The 20,999-nt window shown below is 37.6% G+C and overlaps 2 protein-coding genes across 18 annotated transcripts in view; one reads left to right on the top strand and one right to left on the bottom strand.

Moving 5' to 3' along the window:
* Positions 1-2,936: 2,936 nt before the first annotated feature.
* Positions 2,937-20,485, bottom strand: LOC141727342 (kinetochore protein NDC80 homolog). 4 transcript variants are annotated; one of them, XM_074533817.1, is made up of 17 exons: positions 20,348-20,485; positions 18,405-18,628; positions 17,801-17,887; positions 16,924-17,047; positions 16,624-16,796; positions 15,322-15,424; positions 14,422-14,511; positions 13,055-13,148; positions 11,830-11,936; positions 10,874-11,018; positions 10,376-10,581; positions 9,036-9,188; positions 8,674-8,763; positions 7,765-7,857; positions 6,139-6,269; positions 5,666-5,768; positions 2,937-5,311 (listed from the first exon to the last, which is right to left on the bottom strand). In XM_074533817.1, the coding sequence occupies exons 2-17, from the start codon at positions 18,503-18,505 to the stop codon at positions 5,189-5,191; spliced, it is 1,923 nt and encodes a 640-aa protein (XP_074389918.1). In that variant the 5' UTR covers positions 18,506-18,628; positions 20,348-20,485; the 3' UTR covers positions 2,937-5,188. The 4 variants fall into 4 exon arrangements, with proteins under 4 accessions (XP_074389918.1, XP_074389917.1, XP_074389919.1 ...); XM_074533816.1 differs by having other exon boundaries at positions 20,252-20,430; XM_074533818.1 differs by lacking the exon at positions 20,348-20,485 and adding an exon at positions 19,783-20,113.
* LOC141727343 (N(6)-adenine-specific methyltransferase METTL4-like) overlaps positions 20,441-20,999 on the top strand; it is a 52,683-nt gene continuing 52,124 nt past the window's right edge. For all 14 annotated transcript variants that reach the window (XR_012578364.1, XR_012578363.1, XR_012578361.1 and 11 more), the window contains exon 1: positions 20,441-20,579. The gene's annotated coding sequence lies outside the window, so the exon portion shown is untranslated. The remainder of the gene's footprint in view (positions 20,580-20,999) is intronic.

Raw genomic sequence — 20,999 nt, forward strand, 5'->3', positions numbered from 1 at the left:
CACAGAAGCCACCCCTGTAGTCCCACTGCTACCAAAACCTGGCCATGCAAACCAAATACAAGCACACACAAAAGACAGATGGTAATTAAGGAGCTTCTAGGCTAAGTATTTGTGTTCTCAGAATCCATAATAAAAGACCTGAGGAGTAGCTTCTGCAGAATCAAGCCATCTAGCAATTGCTGGAAGAGATCCTCATTAATGCTGAATTGTCATTCCTTGATTTCTTGTTTATACCTTTACAATTCTATATCTTTCAAGGGAGTGATTTTCTCTTAAAATACCTAAACTTGCCTGAACCATGCAACCTGTGACTGCTTTCTTGTCTTGTGTGACTCAACTCTTCAGCTTTTCTTATGACTTTGTTATGAGTGATGGCCTAACCTTTGGGAGGGGGAAGAAGATGATAAGTCGCTACCCAGCAGTAGTCAAGCAGACCCCATTGTTTGGTGTCCACTCTGCATTTCAAATGTAATGTAATTTCCATTGCTAATCAAGACCTTCCAGATAATTAGAACTAGTAACTCCAGAAGCTCTTTACCAGGCAGAATAGTGAATGCCTTTCAGCTGGGCATACCAGTTGTCATGCATGACTGTGCTAGTGTTCAGCGTTCTCAGAACCACATAACATCTACCAATACAAAGGCATGCACTGTTCTGAATCCCTGGATCAAAATAAAATAAAATGACATACATCTTGCTTGTTTCAAAATACTTATACACATTCCATCACCTTTCCTTTTGCTTTGGAGTCTTGCCAGACCAATAAATGTTTCTTTAGAGGTGAAGTTAGAGTAACAGACGTCCTTTTAAATCTTTGCCTTGTGCAAAGGGTTCTTGAAAGAGACTAAAATGCTTATCAGGTCACTGCCAGTTAAAACTGGTCTCATGCATGAGGTGGTAGAGAAAACAACATACAGACCACACATCACAAAGGCTCCTTGTTATCGTGAAGCTGTTGATAAGAACTTCTGTAATGGAGGGACAGTGCAACCAATCACCCTGCAGACAGACAAGTGATCCTGTCTACCTCAGGCAAATACTGGGACTGGTAGACCTTTATGAACCAGAGTTCACAAAAGGTCCACTCTCCAGTGGGCAGCAGTGGATAACAGAGCTGACATCTGTCATGTCTAGAAAAATCCTGTAAACAGATCAAGTCCTACCAAAAAAAAAGAAAAAAAAAGGCCTGCAAAATTAGGAGTTTCCTCAGGCTGAATGTTAGGACTCTGTGAATCTCCTGATAGAGAGCTAAAAATGCTGAAGATGTCAGTGCACATCCTTTAGATATGATATTGGCTAAGATATTGATAGTCCCTCATCCAATGGGGGACACTGAGGCCTTCGTGTCTTCTGTGCTTCTTCCATTTCTAAAAAAGGGATGAATACCATCAAAACTTCCAACAAGCACCTAAAATGTAAAATCCTGATGAAGATTCAATGGCCCTATATGATGGAGAGCTTTGCAAGCAAAAAAGACTCAATGATACATGATTTCATCATACCAGAATATTTTCACAGCCAAAAATCTGTAGACAGGAAGATTGAAATATTGAAAAATATTGAAATATTGAAAAAACAGGTAAATTCCCTGTTCTGTACTACTGCCAAAAGAGGAAGGTTATCTGGCTCTGAAGGACACATTAAGGTTTCCAGTATTAAGCAAACAAGAGCACCCTGAAGAAGAATGGAAAGATTATATATATATAGTCTCTTCAGAGATTGCAGCGCTCAAAATACTTGTATACCATATAACATGTAATTAGCAATGAATAGGCAATACCCTTGTTAACAAAATTTCCATTGCTTTACAGTCATTTAGCATGAGACCAGAGTTTTCCTTTTTTACTAGAGCATTGCACTGAGGGTGTTGCCCATGTTAGTGAAAAGGGAATGTCTTCAGCTATTGACTTTTTCTTCTTCCTTACTGTTTCAAAAAAGAACATAAAAAATATAGTTTTTTTTTAATTCTACCACTAAAGTTGGAGCAGGGATGAGAGCTCCCATAAAAGGCCAGAGCCGGCAAGCTATTGGAAATATTACAGAGCCACAGAGCACAAATTGTTACTCAGCTCAGAACTAAAGGCTTGCATAGGCATGCCGTGCTTTATTGTTGGCAAAATCAGTGAAGAGAATTGCAGAAGCCTCATATAAAACACTGCAAAGCTAAAGCCTGAGCAGGCACAGGTTGCAGCAGAGGAGGTTTCAATTGGCTATTAGGAAAATTTCTTCACAGCAGGAATTGTCAAGCATTGGAACAGGCTGCTCAAGGAAATGGTTGAATCACCAGCCCTGGAGGCATTTTTAAGTCATGAGGATGTGGCACTCAGAGACGTGGTTGAGTGGACTGGGCACTGTTAGATTAACAGCAGGGCTCAATGAAATTAGCAGCTCTTTCCAACCTGAATGAATCTACTTGACGCACTCAAGAAATACTCCAAAAAAAGAACTACCATGTTCTTGTTGGTGATGAGTTTCTGACAACAAAAAATGAAAAAAACAACTTCTGCCAGAGAAAAGAAGCTACAGACTTCCAGCATCAACTGTTATTTTTTATACCTAAATAATAATAATAAAGCAGATGCAAGAGTGGTCATGTAAAGGAAATACTTATGTGATATGAAGATAGCAAAAGGTTGGTTCATGAGATTAATGCTAAAAGGATACTACATGAATCATTGTCAAAGCAGCTTGGCCCTATGCTCCTAAGAATTTTTAAATAGCAATCTATTTTTAAAAAGGTTAAAGCAATTTTTATTCCTCTAAAACTTACATGAAGATGTTTCTGCATTTTATTTTTCCTCTACACAATGCATGTACAATAGCAAGGAGAGGCAGGGAGTTAGTACCTGCTGCTAAAATGATTATGTAGTTTGTCAAGGAAAGTCAGATGATTGGGATTTTATGTCATATTTCTACACTTGCAGTAAGGATCAGTCTTTTATACAAACAGGAATAAGAAATTTTATTGAGTGTAAGAATACAAAAATTGGCACATTAAACTGTACAAAAGGTATACTAGCACTAAATGAGGCAACTGGATCCATACAAGAGCCAACATTTACAAATTACTCATACTACTGAAATGTACAGGTGGTGTGGTACTTTCTCATTAAGACTTTATATTCCAATGAAGAAACAAAACCAAAAGCAGTAATTATGTTCTAGTGCCTACTGCCTAAATTTAGAAGCCATATTCCAGAACACAAATCAAAAACAACTGCCTGACTTTCAATATCACAGAGAAAACATGTTAAACGAGGATTAAAAAATTCCCTCAATTTTTAAATTATGAAGACATAGTACCAAGTAAACATTGCCTGATGTTGATCTGGTGGATTATAACACACAGCCCTACAGTATTTTACAGAACCTGGATCCAAATTTGAGGTAGTTCTAAAGGCAGTTTAGGTTAACTGACAGACCAATAACAAAAACACATTGTCAATGATACTAACGTTAATTTTTAGAAATTATTTGGACTACTTTAATTTCAGAATATTACATTGGCCAGTGCATTAAGCAAAGGCATCATGATTTTGATTTTGACCCATGTTCATTAGGGTTAATATAAAGCCCTTGGAAATGCCATTTATTTTGCTCTCATTTAATGAACTGACTGCTGCACATGGCAAGGAACCTACAGATGCTAAAAACACAAGGTCAGTTATAGAAGCAGAGATAAACAGGTATGGGGGAGTCAAGAGAGAGCATCGCCCCTAAATAAGCACATAGTTTAAAGGAATGTGGCTCTCATCAAAAGCTCAGTTTTGCTCCATTAGATTGCTACCTTGCTTTAGATAACAAAAATCTTAAAAGAGATCACAAAAGGAAAAAACATCTAAAGAGAAGGAACAGGGATGTAGTAAAGACTAGTTTGTTACAGAAAACAAAACGGAAGTCTGTAAAGATAAGAGAAAAGAGGACAACAAAAGAAAGCATAAAAACTTCCCAGCTATCAGAAGACTTTTCTAGCTGTCAAATTAGAATTCTGGAGTATAAAAAAGGAACAAAAAATTAGAAGCTTAAATAATGTCATCAATATTATATCTGAAACAAAATACTCTTACCAGGGCCAGAAGATTCACACATTATGTTAAGAACAACTGAGTTTTAAAGTCATTCTGCAAAAATAGCCTAGAATTAGACAATTCAATCTGTGTTTAGATAGTCTAACTCAAGTTTTGTTATATATCCTAGGGATCCGTGTTGCATTCAAATATTGTAGAATTAAGGAGCAGCTTTCTTTATTTAACAGCTGCTAAATGCCTTTAAATAACTGCAAAATTGTTTTTATCTTTGTATATTTAAATGTCTGATCTATAAAAACAACACTCAAATACTTCAATGCTTTTAATAGGAAATACCATCATAAACTATCCAAGATATGAATGCTGGGTTTTATTTATTTTTTAACACAAAATTATACACAGAATAGATAAAAACGTACTATTTTCACATACCATTGATCCACTTTCTTTAAAGTATTTGGACCAGAGCTGCCCATACACTAATTTTACTGTTACTTTCCTGAGGAAACATCAAAATCTGTCCAACCGGCCTAACAAGAAGAATACAGATATTTTAGACCATTTTGATGTATCTAACATGCACCAGACCTACAAGTGATTAGATATACAGCTAGAATTCATATGATGTCCTATTTAGAGCTTTCTCTGGTATATATATTCAAGAAGTTCAGTGAAGTTTCATCTGGGAGTATGAGCAGCTAAAGACAAAGCTTGGTTTTCAAACTACTGTGTTTCTTTTTCTAGATTATTTACAAGGCTACTATACAAGGACTAATCTTATCAAGAGAGGTTTTGATTTTTTACTCATGGAAGAGGTGTCTCTGTGCAGTTTCATAGGTAACTGAACAAGCAGGAGACAGACACTGACATTTAGTCTTGCTAGTAAAATAAGGCTTGGGGAAGGATGTGAACTGTCTGTGATGCGTGTGCCCTAAACACATAGATATGCTATTGAAAGTACAAAGTCTGAGCAAAGCATTTAAGAAAATGCAAATATATTGTTTAATTCTTAAATGTATTTGTGTCAACAAAACAAAATTTCTTTCTTCCACTTAAATCAGTTTCAGTGCTAAACACTGAAAGGTAAGTACCCATCCCTTTAGAAGGCCCCATATGAGAGCTTCAGAAATGCAACATTTTTATCTTCATCTTTCTAGTGATTAGACACTTTCAGCCTTCTTTTTATAACTGTCTAGGATGCTGGTCAAGTTTGACAATTGATCTTCAGGCATGAATTCTTCATCGTCTCTGTATATTCTCTCCTTCTGTTCATCAAGGTATTTCTAGAAAAGAGGTACAGAAAGCTTTATTAGCTCTGTCACAGTCTGTATTTTCCTGATTCTGCTAAAGCATTTTAAGCAGTCATTGCATAGGTTAACTGATTTCAGTTAAACACTTTCCTGAAAGACATCTATCAGAAGCAGGTTTAACCTGACAGGATATTACTGCTGAAACTTAACAATCAATTCTGATTATTTACACCAAAGATTTTGTCAGAAAATTTAACTAGAATCTACAGACTTAGTAGCAGCTAAATAACTGATACTTCCTTAGAAAGAGTAAGCTCTAATTTCCAAGTGCTTAACTGCAAAATGTCTCTAGAGAGATTTAATTCTGAATATCAAATTTTAGCTTACCACTATAGATTCTATATGAGTAGCAACTGTTTCTATAAGACGACTCAAGTTAGCATCAATTTTTCTCTTCTTTTCTGTTGTTGTTAGCAAAACGACTTGATATCTAAAAGGTAAAGATACTCAGAAGATCGTGTCCATAATTAGAGAATTCCTGACATTTAAAACAATCACTTCAAGTCTGATTTATCATCACGTTTAGCCATACTTTTTTTTCCATTAGTATTAATTTGAACCAAGTTACAATATATTAATACTCAAAGAAAAACCCTTATGCGGAAAACAGGAGTTCTGATACAGCAGACAAATATTTTAGCAAAATACTGTTGAGGAGAAACATCTTTCAGTTGTTAACTTGTGAAATTAACACACTGAGATGGATACCTGCTGAAACAACTTTATGTTACATTCAAGAAAATATCTTTATCCTTAAAAACCAAAATAAACAAGGCAGACATGGAAGTTAGGAGCCTTACTGTCTTTGGTGATCATGCAATTCATTTGTAGCTTCACTGAGCCCATCATAGACACCACTCTCAAGTAACTGTTTATGCTTTTTTAACGATTCCAGTTCATTTGCACATTTCTTGTCTTCTTCTTCTATCTCCTGTTGTCATAAGGAAGGAGAAGAAAAAAAAAAAATGGCCTCTCTCAGGTATAATTTGGTTCCTTTTTTCTTTCTACTACCTGATTGTATCCTAATACTTGAATTCAAAATTCACTCAAATAGTTCCAAGTTCAGAGCTGAAAAAAACCCCAAGGATATCCCTCCCAAACCTGAAGTTTCAGCTGTTTTCTGTATCATCCCCATCCCAGAATAAGCCTAACCATCTCTTTATTCCTTTAACCACATTTAAAGGCCTGTGTTGCAGCTACTTTCCCTTCAGAGTTAAAGCTCAAAAAGTGTTGTTTAGATAGTCTAAATAGCTTAGAAATGGCACATTATGAACAACTGTTTCTAGGTTAAAAATACAACCACATTTGAGTAAGAAAATAGCTTTTCTTTTTTGTCTGAAAGAGTACAATTCCAAATCATCTCTTCTAGAATGACACTGTTGATGCTATACAGTCCACAAAACCAAACAAAATTGACGTCAACTCAACATGCAATTTTGATAGATTACTGAAACATCATCCTTCAAAAATAATTTTAATACTTAAGACTTACAAACAGCATTTTAAAAATTAGAAGAGGAATTACATGACTAAGTGTCTGGTGGCAAGTGTGTATTTTATGAGCTTAACTTTAGAGAAAAGTATATGCAAAAGCACAGATCAAAAGCTAAATGTCCTGTGGTTTTGAAAAATAGAAACTAAATTAATTGCCTTTATATACCTATATATACACCTGCCTCAGCTGGTATTAGCAGTGAAATAGCCCTGTTTCATGGCTATAGCACAGGAGTTTGGATTTACAGGAGCATATGTGGTAAACATTGGCGTAGTTCAAAGAACATTTTTCTGCAGGGCACCACAGTCCCACTAAAGCAGTGTTGTCAGAGAAGTTGGGAGGTACCAAAATAGCCACTCAGTTAACAGAGAGGGTGGCTATGTTTTGTTGCTGAACTGCAAGTGGGGAAAAGAATAGGGACTGCTCCTGTGCTGGCAAAGGAAGCTAAAGGAAGTAACAGTTTGAGATCATTAAAACAATTTAACATGCTTTTGGTCAATGTTTTCCTTAGTTTTTACAGAAGCTGATTAAACATGTTTACTGAAAACTGTAAATGTATTTATTATATACAAATTGATTAGACAAGACAGGTTCTGTTAATCCTAAAATTTCCTTCAAGCACATGCCCGGAGACATCCTGAGGTCAGATGATTGTTGCTGCTTTTATTACTGGATGCAGGAATTTATGATTTACAGGATCTGCTACAGTATGATGCCAGATTCTCTTACAAGAAAGTGAAAATTGATTCAGTTAAGGTGGCAGTCAAATCACTTTTCTGAAAAGAATGAAAAAATCCTCTAAGAGGGAAGGAAGAAGGCAGAGGCAGAAGCCCAAACAAAAATGCAACCCAAAAATTTATCGATAAATACAAAAATTAAGGATAAGGGTATCGTTAAGGATAAGTTGTCATCAAGGTGTAAGAAGTTCTACCTTAAGCTTCTGCTGGTAAAGATCATCCAGCTTTTCAGCTTCTTCTGTCAGCATTTTCACACTGCGTTTCTTGTCCTCTAGCATTACATTCACCTAGGATGAAAACATAAACAAGGAAGTATGGTTCAAAAAGAATTCCAACATATAAATCCATGCCATCACAAACCACACCTGGTTAAACAGGTTAAACAATTAAACTAGGCTAGGCTGAGATGGCATTATCTTTCTTCATAGCAGCCTATGTTATGCTTTGTTTTGGATCAGGGGCTAAAACAGTGTTGGTAACACACCAAAGTTTTGGCTACTGCTGAATAGTGCTAACACAGCATTCCAAGGCTTTCTATGCTTCCCAGGGCCCCTCACTGAGTAGGGTAGGGATAGGCAAGAGACTGGGAAGGTGCATAGTGAGGCCAGCTGGCCAAGAGGACATTCCATACCACATAACACCATGCTCAGGTAGAAGGCAGAAGAACAAGGAAATAAAATTCTCCTTCTTTCAATCTGTCCCAAATCCAATCTGTCCCAAATCCAATAGTACTAAAAATCTTCATGATGACAATTTGTCGGTGATAGTAAGCCACACAATCAACTGGAATGGGTAACTTAGTAGAAACAAATACTTGCAATGGTTGTGGTCAAGTATATGTAAGCTGCATAAACTTTAATTCAGGGAATACACGATATTTCAACCAACAAAGACCTCAGTTCTTAGAAAAACTTTTAGGTTCCATTACAATAAAAGCAGTTTTCTCACAGTTTCTCCCCCTCTACTTGTCCTCAGAAAAACCCCAAGTAATTCAAGAAACCAACCCAACACATCACACTTTAACTATGCAAAAAGGTGAATGAAAGAGGCAGATAAGGTTTTAAGGTTGGTATCTTAGTGTTAATCTTCATTAACTAACTCACCTGTTCCAAAGTATCTTCCAGAGTAATTTTCCGTTGAGTGGCTTTACTAATTTCTTCCTCAGTCTCGTTGATGATCTCCATGAGGGGAACCTGTTATACGTATACAAGAAGATCGAACAAATGCAATTTTCTAATTTGAACCAAGATGCACCCCAATACATCTTTGCCTTTTATTTTTTTTAGGCTCCTGTACTTTCCAATACCAAATCTCTTTCACATACTACAATGTCATTATGGTGACTCATCAAACAAGCTTTTCAATGACATTTCATTGTGAGATTGAGAGACCTTCCCAGCATTCCTAAAGAAACACATTTTTTTTGTGAGTCGTATCTAAGGCCTTCAGTGTTGATTCTACTTACCTTGATCTGAGTTCTGTATTTGACTAGGCAATTTGGTCCTGAATCAGGATTGAACTGAATCTTAAAGTCGTGGCCTTTGGAATTCTCAGCACTTACGGGAATTAATTTCAGCTTTCGAGCCAGTTTATGATACTCTGCCAGTTGCATTTCAATCTGCTCAGAGGAGAAAAGGGCACAAATCATAGAAGAGATACAAGTGAAAAGCTGAGCAAGAAGTATTAATATAGTACTTTAAACAAGTTCCTGAGTTGCTCTCTGTAGCCATAATTCCTTGCTACCCCACAGTATTCAAGAGCTGTATGCAATGCCAGTACAGCAGTTTGCTGCATTAGGTACTGGTTTATGATTCTTTCAGAGTTTGCACACTGAGGTTTCTTAGTGTCTATGGCTGAGAACACTGAATGGTTTCACCTGTGGTTTTCTATATTCATCTGCCATAATTTTTCCTGCCTCAAGTTTTTGAGAATTAGCTGATAGGGAACTAAAAACGTGCTGGAAAATACTACTAAATAAATGATCAGTTATAAGGTCAATATGCCTTCTCTCATTAGTTTTGACAGGAAATGCTACACAGCCACACATCCTAACAACAAACTAACTTGAGCATGCCTTTAAACAAAGCTTATTAAATGCTTTAACTTCTAATTAATGAGTGCTATTAAATGCAAACGTTAAAGAACCCAGGGTTTTTTTTTTCCGGTTTTATATGCTTCATACTTGCACCTGAGGATTTAAGTTGATAAAAGTGCTTGATAAAGGGTGATCCTACCAAACATTTTTGAAATTTTTTATTTAGTTCTCCAATTGGCAAAGCAGAAAGCTTTTAAATCCCATCACTTACAGGACTATATCTTTTCATTCTGTTTGAAGGGATTGAACTTGGCCCTTGAAAGATGTTACAACTGCTACACAAAGAACTAATCAGGCCTAAATGCATGCAAAGCTATTGATTCAAATTCACTAGTTTTGCCTTACTTCCTTGCTCTGAAATATTAACATTAGCCTGCAATTTCTTGTGTTACCAAAGCAATGGCATGCTAATGTTATCAAAGCTCTTAATGCTACAGCAGTGCCAGCTGACCATGCTTCATATTCTAGACACATCTCTTACGATGCAGGAAAAAAGTACATTTTCATTAAGTGCAAAACAGAAAAAGGGAAAAAAGCGCAACATTTTTCAGAGGTACTGTAAACAGAGGCCATTCTTGTCAGTTTTGCTTGGTTAGATACACGTATGGTGGTGTTAGGTTATTTAGGAAAGAAATTATCAAGACTCCAATTTTAAGCTTGCATGATGAAAACTGGCAGCCACCTCTGAGTGTTGTGGGGTTTTCACATACCGCGTCTCTATTCCTAGCATATTTTATCTCTTCATTCCACATCTGATCTCGTTCTGCTTGCAGCTCCTTATTCAGCTTGTTAATGGTTTGCTGCAGCTCATTTCTCTTGTGATTTATTCTCTCAATGTCTGCAGCTGAGTACTTCTGGTTATCTAAGATGTGCTGGAGCCGGGCATTCTCCTGCTTCATGGCTTCTACTTCTGCTCCTAAGTACATAAAACATTTGTGAAATGGACATAAAATACCAGCCTATATACATAAACCTCACCTCTGTATTGTATGAGTAAATGACAGTTATTACATAACATTACCATTTCATTACTCCAGTGTACAGAGAGTATTAGACAAAAAATAATTTTATTAGCAATCCATTCTGGAAAGTTTATTTGTAGCATCATGCTACTCCAAGTACCTTGCTCTGCTCTCAAGCTAAGAACTCCAATTATTTGAAGACTACTTCTAGCTTCACTGTCCTGACTGTGATCAAGTCCTCCTTACCTGCTGTCTCAACTTCATCATTAACACTTTTCAGGTTTTGATCAAGGATGGATATATGAGATTTCATATTAGCCAAATAAGCCTGGTATTTCTGGACGTCTGCTTGAAGGGACGATTTCACATTTCGTAGCGTTACTCTACGATCCTAGGAAATGGGTGAAAAGAACAACCACTCTTAGATAAATATAAAATAATGATTTCACTTTCCAGATAAGACAGTAGAGTAATTGATCAATATCAATAGCACAAATATAAAACTAAAGAACTTTAATAATTTTTTATCCCTGTGACAGCTAAGTCCAGTCAAGACACCTTTAAAATAACAGCAAAGAAGGCTGAAAAGATTCTTGCATTTCAGCATTATGTCTCTCATTTGCATCAGACAGTGCTTTAGACAATTCGTACTACAGGTAGTCCACAACTTAACTCTAATAATACATGGAGGGCAGATGAAACAGGGGCATGGAAAGCCAGGAATAAGCTCAGCAGATTTTGCACAGTTGGCACCAATTTCAATTTCCCACCTGCACAGCCACTAACCCATTTTTAAACTCAGGATTTATTAAAAGCAGAATCCAGCTTTTCAAGCAAAGTATTTTCCATACAATATATTTGTTACCACTGAATCCCATGCCTCATATTTGAATACCAACACACTTGAAAAAAATAAGGTTGAAATTTATATTAAAAAATTTGGTTCAAGTATTTTATTGATATTTCAGTCAATATAAGACCTTATTACCTGTAAATACCTGCACATTATCAAATAGTTACTGAAGATTCCACAGAAAAAAGCCTTGTTCTCTAATAGTATAGAGTCTGTAAAAGTCTGGCCTAATTAAAATCTCAAAGCACTGAAATTTTTTCCTTTGTTATGTATCATAAGTATCTTCATTCAGAAATTGTCGATATTATAAAATTCAACTCCACCATAAAAACAGACACAATTTACTAACCGGCTCACTTTCCTTTTCTTTTTCTAGTCTTGCAATCTCTTCTTGAAGTCTTTTGTTCTCAGCTTCTAAACTTTCCATCTGGAATGGATCTATATTAAATAAATCCTCTGTGGGAGAGCAGAAGAGAGAGTGGAGTTACAAATTTATCTCAATATCACCACCTATTTTGAGTATCTGAACTTGAGCTTCAGCACAGTAAATACCCATTATCTGGATAATTATTTTACACTAAAAAAATAACTAAAAACAACCAAGAAACTTACCAGAAAAACCTTTCATTAAAATGTAACCAGGCAAAAACCCCAGAACAAACAAGAAGAAAAATGGGTTTCTCAGTCTTTATGTCAGAAAGAGTTCTCATGTCAAAGTCACTCTCAAGAGGTAAGGGTTTCCAAACTCTCATACAGCCCACACCACAGGAGAGTATACAAGTCAGGACTACCTTGTGAAGCTAGAACAAATCAAACTTACTTAACAACCTCTTTCTTATCCATATACTTCCTTGCTTCTTGAGTCATCTTTTCCCTAACTTAATTTGGCTCTGCCAAAAAATGGGATGATTATTTTTTCCCAATATCCAGTAACAGTGTGGTATCTTGTTTCCTCTCCAACTGATGGCTCCATTTTGCAAAGGGCTCTAGGTCTGGCTTTTCATAGGAGAGCAAAGAAAGTAAGAAATGTTTTTCTTCCTTTTCTCACATTGTGTTTGTATTTCTGCAGGTGGTGAAATGAGTGAGTCAAAAAACCCTAATAATTTTCTACCTCCCTGAAGACAAACACAGGTGCATGCTGAATCACACACAGAATCCTCACAATAGAGTTTGGAACTCTTGCAGACTGCTTTCAGATCTTTCAAAAGCTGAACTTTCTTGTCAGCTGTGCATCCTCTGAAAATAATTTTCTTTTTTTTTAATTGTTAACTTTTCCAGACAGAAACAAGAGCCATCTGCATAGATGGAGTTCACATCTGAAGAATCATATACTGGTTTTCTGTGACAAAGACATTAAAAAAATCAGGTGACACAGCTACAGCTGATAGCAGATCATGATCTATCCATCCGTACTGCTAAAAATACACATAAAGAGAGCATTAAGTTGAAGTAACTGAAACATACTTAGGTATTTCAGACTCCCTTAGATCACTTTCACTCGTAAACTGAACAAACTGATGCTAGGAGAAAAGAAACCGGTAACACAATTGAATACTTAAAATTTGAAAACTTACTTAATTTTGACTGGACTTCAGCATCCAACTCTTCAAAGGTATCTCTCCCTTTCATGAAAAGATCATAGCACTTCACACAGTAGTCCATGAAAAGCTGAAAACAATTTAAAAATCTTTCATTTCAACAATTCCAAGACCTGTAAAATGTCTGGATAGGCTAAAGCTACTCAATCAGTTGAATTAAACAGACATCAAAAATATCTTTAATGCTTCGATTGTACTTTTGTAAAATTAAACTTTTTTCCTCCCTTTGAACATAGAATGTCAACAGATTATATATTCAGGCAGAAGGAGACAACTATAATTCACACTAAGAAAGGTCTGGAAATACTGTATTTTTAACAATTATATTTAACAAAGATTGTAGGTAGAATATTTAAGAATTGTTCATCTTGATGCATATGATTCTCTCAGGCTAGTTTATGGAAACTGCAGGTCTGTTTAACAGACCTTTTCTATAAATATGACCATTAAAATTCAGATCTGTAGATCTCAAAGTACTCTTATCTAGAATTAAAGAAAGGTTACCCAAAAAGAATTTGCTAGACACTAAGTCACAGATGCTTCAGAAGCATTTACACCAGCATTGTGAATTTTGTATCTATATATATATGCATAAGTGCCAATGTAGAAGAACGCATTTAGTTTAAAAGCATTGTTACTTGCCAACCATCATGTTGTAACCTTAGTCCAAAATTATGATTTTACTTGATTTTTTGCAATTTCTAATTAAGTGTTTTAGCTTATAATGCAACCCTCTCCAAACACCTGCTGTGATTTAACACCGAGTTAAATCTGAGTAGTACTAATAATCCATAATAAATTAAAAAGAAAGCAAACTGTTGGATTAAGAGCTCGAATTATACTGCCACCCTATTTTGTGGCTCAGAAATAAAACTTTACAACCAATTTTTACATAGTAAACTGAGTAGATATTGGCACAAGTCACTATATTTAGAATGAAGTCACGGTCTTTACACTGCACTGCAGTTAACCTCAGAAGTCTTGAGTGCTAAAGGAAAATACATCAGAAACTCTACTAAAACAATAAACAGCATAATGATGCCCTTTCTCTACAAAGGAGAACAGTATATACTTGTAGAATAAGGTGAATATAAAATAAAGAGAATATTTTGTTTAATACCCAGTCTACACCAATAGACTGATCATGATACCTGCTCAGGAAATAGTTGATCAGGTTTTTTATACAATACTACTCTACCTCCTAGAAAGCATTGTGAATATAAAAGGGAACAGAATCTATAAATACATGACCCAGCAATCTAAACTGTAATTAAATTGTGTTGTTACAGCACACTGCAAAATCCAGTTGAGCAATTCTGATTCTAATTTCCTTTTTATTATACCTTATTATGTACAATTCCATCATCTGTCTCTCCTCCCCAGCTCTGTCTGTCATCGAACGATGGTGCATTTTCCCTGATCGCATTGTACAGCTGAAAAGCAGAGGTGCACACAACAAAGAGCAAATATGAAGACATCCATTAGTTTCCATGCTAGTTTTCGTGAAAAGAAGCAGAGAACCACTGGATTAGGATTTCAGCAAGCAGGTTGGAATGAACCTGTGTTGAGTTGACTAAACACACAGGTAAAGAGGCGTGAACTAGACAGTCAACACTGCCAAATTGTCTTGTGTCTTTTGAGCAAAAAAGGACAGGGTTTTCCTGGGCGCTCAATTCAGCAGTGGTCAACTTCTGTCACAGATGCCAAATTTTGCTCAGTCCTGAGTTGGCAGCAACAACAGTTAGGACTACTAAAAAACCCAAACCAACCAAACAAAACCAAAATTAAGTAAAAAACACCCCACTCTAACTGAAAACTTGCCACTCTGTATCAGAATCACAGGACATTTGAACAATTTCAATTGAAAATTCCATCCTTAGATTTCAAATTTAGGAGAGAATGGCAGATGTCACAACATTTGCGCTGGAGATACACGTTCCATTCAGTGATTATACTCGATTAACTTCTCACGTTTATTGTATGTACAGATCAGCATTTTGCCACCTCCTCTTATACATTAATTTATCCAGTGCATACATGTAAAGAAAAAAACCTATCATAATATAACATGAAAAGCTCACTTTAAAAGTTACTAAAACATTAGGCCAAGGGTCAGCTCCCAGATGACTGCTAAGAACATATATGTTAAACAAAGAGATTTGTAGAAAATATGTACTAAATCTGTATTGAAACTAACATTCCAGCCTGGAAAGTGAAAATATTTATCTTAAGACAAACATTACCTTGACACAATCAATTAACCAAAACAAAGCTGCCACAATCTGAGGCCAGGTGTGTGGTGCTCCCACAGTGTACATGGAGCTTTTTGACAGAGCAAAGGGGTACCTGTACAGCCAAAGAAGATACATTTTTAATAGCTGTGGAAGACAGTGATGAAAACAAACCAGCACATTTTGAAAATACAGCAGCACATTTTTATATGTAGATGAACGCACAGAAGGAAGAGCAAACTCAATTCTACTATACTTCAAAGGAAATTAGTTGAGTTCTTACAGCACAATTTTATTCAATTATCATGGGTTTCTCATTTTGCAACTCATAGAATATCAAGGCTTAAAAGGGACCTGTAAGGATCTACAAATCCAACTCCCTGCTCCTCATAGGACTGCCTACAACTAAACCATATGATCAAGAGTGTCATCCAGACGCTCCTTGAACTCCCAAAACTTCAAGTGACTTGTCAGAATTAGTAATTTTATCCAGAATTACACCCTTGGTGCAGCAGAGTGTAATCCTTTTCAACATTTTAAGCTATATCAGCAGTTTCAAATGTTATAGATTAAAACAAAACTTTATTAAAATGCTGAGAAGTGTACAAAAAAGATTTGCACCTACATTTAAGGAGCCCTGGCACTCTGACACCATCATGGGTATACATTCCCTTTTTTTTTTTTTTTTAATGAGACTGAAAGTTCACAGTTATCAAGAGGCAGAGGATTTTCTTTCCAAGACAGTGTTGGGGCATTAATGATTTCAAACACTGAACAAATTCAGCAACAAACCACTCAGCTACTTAGTGTTTGTCGCCCCTCAACAGTAATTTTGTTATTTCCACATTCTGCTTTGAAAGCAGAATGAGAAAAATTGCAGGAAAACATATTTTAAACTAAATTAAATTTGTTTAAACTAAAATTAAATTGTCTTGATCCAAAATTCTGGAAATTTTAGTTCTTAGATTCTAACAAAATGAACAGAAAGGTCTGTAAAAGAAAATTGTGCCTTGTCCTCCAAAGTTCTATACAAATAATCAATTAAATTTTACATGACAATGCAAGATTCCCAGAGCTTATAGTTCTGTAAATTCAAATATAAAATGTATAGCAGATGCTGAAAATCAGAGAGTAAACCTAGAGTTAAATTAAACAAAAGTGAAACAAAGCAATCACAACATTTTACTTTTAGAGTCTCATCTGAATAAATAAACCTATCCATTCCCCCCAACTATCAATGCAGAATTCTTAGCTTTTAAATTTCTAGCCATAGCATATCTATTCAGCCCAGGAAACTAACAATAATCATTTTACCCAAGGTCTTTAAAAACTTTGGGAATTTCCTCTTCAAATTTTGAGTCAGGCAGTTCATAAGAAGGGCAGAGGAATTTGTAGATAAAGGTGAAGATCTTTAAAAAGTCCTGAACTGATGGAGATTGTAGTGATTTCACGGAAACATTGTGGGCATAAGCATTCTCAACAAGGAACTGTGCAAAAGAAACACGGAATACCAGTCACTAAATAAAATTTATAGTTGAAACCAAGGGAAATAACCATTTTGACTAGCACATTTTACACCTCATAACATACATGCAGAACAAGTTAATATGTTACCTCACAAAGCTTTTTGATACATTGTTGGATGAATGTCTTGTCATGAAGGGGCCTGGGATCCTTTATCTTTTCTGTCCCAAACACACCGTACTGGCTGCTGCGTGACCCTCCAGCCCCACTCACTCTAGGGACAGACAATAAATACAGGCCTTGTGACAATACATAGAAAGAAGAACTCTCCTCATGTTTAAGTCACAACAACTGCTAGCTTTGTTTTCTTTGCATTTGTTATAAAAAGTGATACTTGAAGTTTTCTCTTTGTTTAAGGTCATTGGAAAAACATCATCAACCTGGAAGTCACAATGCCATAAGTACAACAAAGATTACTGCATCCTAGATGAATACTTTCTTCATTTTATTGAAAGAAATAAACTTTTAGAGAGCAGAAAAATACCCCAAAGATGAAAAAAAATAAAGTTGGTGACTGTAAATAAACTCTAAAACTATTTAAGGAATATTTAAAAGGAATAACCTCTGCAACAATGGGGTACTACCAAGAAGATACCCATAACACAGAAAGTCATGAGCTAAGTAGAAAGATTATAGAGTTTTGGAAAGTTTGTATCAGAGAGAGGAAACTAATGCAGAGTATACTTCCAATGTCATTCTTCTTAAACAAGAAAATGTATTGAGATACTCTTAAGGTCTGCAGTGCACATCATTCCCAAAAGAAAAAAAAAATAAAGCTCCCAAAGCAATTCCTACTCCACAGCATTATTGTTTAGTGATCAAGGACTGGAGGAAGGCAGACCTGAAGGTCAGCTTGCCTCAGATCCATTATTCTCTATAGTGAAAATCTGTCAAGAAAGAAAATTACCAAAATTAGAGGATCATTTTTGTTTTAATGTACAGTGCAGACAACAAAAGCTATCCATACCTGTTCCCAAAACAGCTGACTTTTCTTTCTGAAGCTCCAGATGTAGGTTTGTTCATGCTCAGCTTCCCAAAGGTGCTTCTGTCCTTCCTGAGGAGCACAAAAAGTTTCAAGTGACTACTTCTACCAATTCATACAAGAGCTATAGTAAGTAGCTCTTATAGTACTTGTATTATAGTACAAGACTGTAAATAAAATCTACAATATTTAAGGAATATTTAAAAGGAATAGACATAGGAATAGACCCCTGCATAGACCATACATAGCTCATACAAGAGTGATACAAACACTCATATATTCCTAAGCACCTTCATCCCCCAACATCTTAGAAAGGTTAACTGATGCATCCAGCTATCTCCTCAGAAACACGTAACAAAGTGTTACATTTGAAACATGACACAAGTACATGTGTCATGTTTCATACAGAAAGGAAGTATTTTTGCAAAACTGGAGCACATGTGCAAACACCCTTGGCTGTAGGGAGCCTTCTTCTCACTGTCTTATTTTTTTCCCCTCAGTTGCTACTCACACTCAAACACACTATAATAAATCTCTTCAGAATTAGTTTTATATACTTATTTTTAGCAACATCACTAGCCAGACTTACATCTGAGGTGTCTGAAGACCCATCTTGTTGGTGTCCTGCACTCTCAGTGCCATCATAGATTGTCGACTGCTGCTTCCAGCAATACTTGAGCTTCGCCTCATTGTGACTGCTGTAAACCACAATCCCTCAGTATTCCAGCAGTATCAGAAAATCCAGGACCTAAGGGTATTTTCTTTTCTAAATGCCACAATGATTTTCCAAAGACTCAGAATAAACAAGTAGACCTGTACATTGGACCAAAAAAAAAAAAAAAAAAAAGAAGAAAGAAAAAAAATTGTGTTAGAATCCTCAAATATATAAGAGCAGCCACAGCCCTTTAAATCAACCATTTTATTGATAAAAAGTGTTAGTGTTTCTTCCAAACCTACTGTTTTGTCTTTCTTTACATTTGGTCATTTCAGACCTACAGGTCCCAAAAGCAAAAGAGCTTGAGAAATTTTTCATTTCAGTCCACTGGGAAAAAGGCCACACTACCACGAGTACACCAGTACTGCTTACAGCGCTTCTGCTGTACATCAGCTCCTGAGCTTCTTGTCCTGAGCCCGCCCATTCCTCTGCAACTGATCTCCCAGCATTACAGCACAATAACTGGAAAACCTATTCTGAGATAATATTATGGCTCTCTTCAGAATATGCATGCAGCATATAAATCAAACTGGAATATTAAGACCATTATCCCCTGTGGCATTAAGGGGGAATTTGAAGTAAACAGAACTCACAAAACATTAAGTCACAAAAATTGCCTGCTTCTGCCCTCTAAAGACGTTCTACTTTATTTGTGAGATGGGCTTAAATGACTGAATTATAACTAATAAAAACTCCCTCTATTACAGATGTTACCAAAACACATTATTAATATAAACTGTTGCTTCATTTTGCTTCCAGTTCCACTGCTCACAAACCACAACAGAAGTTTAGCTCAAGCTCAATTCATAGGGCAGCATTTTTCACTGTGTCTGGGGAAGTAATCTGCATTATTCCATTACTTTAACTGGGACCAACCACAAAGAGAATGAATTTTCACAATCATAGCAAGCAATTAGCTTCTAGAATAACAGAATCAATTAGGTTGGAAAAGACCTGCAAGATCATCAAGTCCAACTTATGACCAAACACCACCTTGTAAGCTAGACCATGGCACTAAGTGATACATCCAGCCTTTTCTTATACAGCTCCAGGGACACTGACTACACCACCACGCTGGGCATGTGTGGTGGTTGTTTGAGCAAGCTTAACACACTCATTCACGACAGCAGTCCATTCCAGTGTGTAATCGCCTTTTCTGTGGAGGAATTCCTCCAACTGTCCCACCAAAGCCTGGTGCAGTTTGACACCGTGTCCTCTCGCTTATTGCCTGGGAGAAGAGGCCGACCCCCACCTGGCTACAGCCTGCTTTCAGGTGGTTCCAGAGTGATAAGGCTCCCCAGAGCCTCCTTTTCTCCAGGCTAAACACCCTCAGCTCCCACAGCCGCTCCTTAGGAGACTTGTGCTCCAGATCCTTCCCCAGCTCCGTTGCCCTTCTCTGGACACGCTCCAGCCCCTCAATGAATTGCGGGCCCAGACGTGGCCGCAGCGCTGGAGATGCGGCCTCACCAGTGCCGCGTACAGGGCTCTGTCACTGCCCTGGTGCTGCTGGCCACACAGCTGCTGACAAAAGGCAGGACTCTGAAAGAGCAGAGATTTAAGAGCAGATTGCCAGAGCCAACATGCCAGCAAGAAAAAAACCAAGAAAGCGTAGAGCGCGGCAAAGCCGGGCCCAGCTCCACCCGCTCGCCCTGAGAGCGCGTCTAAACCGCACCGAAGGCGACCGAGGGGACTCAGCGGCGAGCCCGCAGCCCGGGACTCACCGCCGCCGCACGGACACTTGTCCTAGGGGGGTGAGGGGGTGAAGGAGTGAGGGTGCTGCCACTGCCACTGCCCCCCGCTCCCCGCCCTGCCGTTACCGCCAGCGCCGCCGCCTCCTCGCAATTTCAAATCCGCCCGCCCGGACGTGGCCCAGGCGTCACACGGAACTGCGTCACGGCGGGGCCGCGAGCCGGGCAGCGCCGCGGGCGGGGACCAGGGGCGGGGGAAACGGAGCGGAGGAGGAGCGGGGGAAACCGAGAGGAGGAGGCTCCACCCCCGGAAAGGCTCGGGGAAGGGCCATGGCTGGACGGCGACCTGGATGTGCCCACGGTGAGTGTCTGCCAGGCGCTGCCGGCCACGGCGAGCCCCGGGTTTTTTTCAAGCCGCCGAGAGTTTTCCTAGGGAAGAGCCCGAGCTCTCGGTCCCTGTGTGCCCGCGGGGATGGGAGTCGGCACCCGGCCTCAGCAGCGCTGGGGCCGCGGCTGCCCCTGCCCTTGTGCCTGTGTTACTGCTCCCGGGTGCTGTCATAGTGATCTATGTCTCTATATGTATATATATGTATATTTGTGTGTGTGTAGATACGGTGTATGCACGTATATATAACTATAGTGTGTATATGTGCATATATGTGTGTGCTTATGTGTGTGAAAAATGCATATTTTATGATTGGCTTTTCGCAAATATTAAAATGAGTATTATATGTGTTATGTTAGAAAGTGATACTGTATTAATTTGCTTAAGTAGTGTGTT

The sequence above is a fragment of the Zonotrichia albicollis genome, unplaced genomic scaffold (genome assembly GCF_047830755.1).
Source record: "Zonotrichia albicollis isolate bZonAlb1 unplaced genomic scaffold, bZonAlb1.hap1 Scaffold_104, whole genome shotgun sequence".
In the NCBI taxonomy this organism is placed as follows: domain Eukaryota; kingdom Metazoa; phylum Chordata; class Aves; order Passeriformes; family Passerellidae; genus Zonotrichia; species Zonotrichia albicollis.

Excerpts from the sequence above, each read along its gene's own strand:
- LOC141727342 (XM_074533817.1), bottom strand. The coding sequence starts at position 18,505 with ATGAGGCGAAGCTCAAGTATTGCTGGAAGCAGCAGTCGACAATCTATG. Across the intron at positions 13,149-14,421 it reads ATGGAATTGTACATAATAAG|CTTTTCATGGACTACTGTGT; the intron begins GTATAATAAAAA and ends AATTGTTTTCAG. Across the intron at positions 10,582-10,873 it reads TGATGAAGTTGAGACAGCAG|GAGCAGAAGTAGAAGCCATG; the intron begins GTAAGGAGGACT and ends TTATGTACTTAG.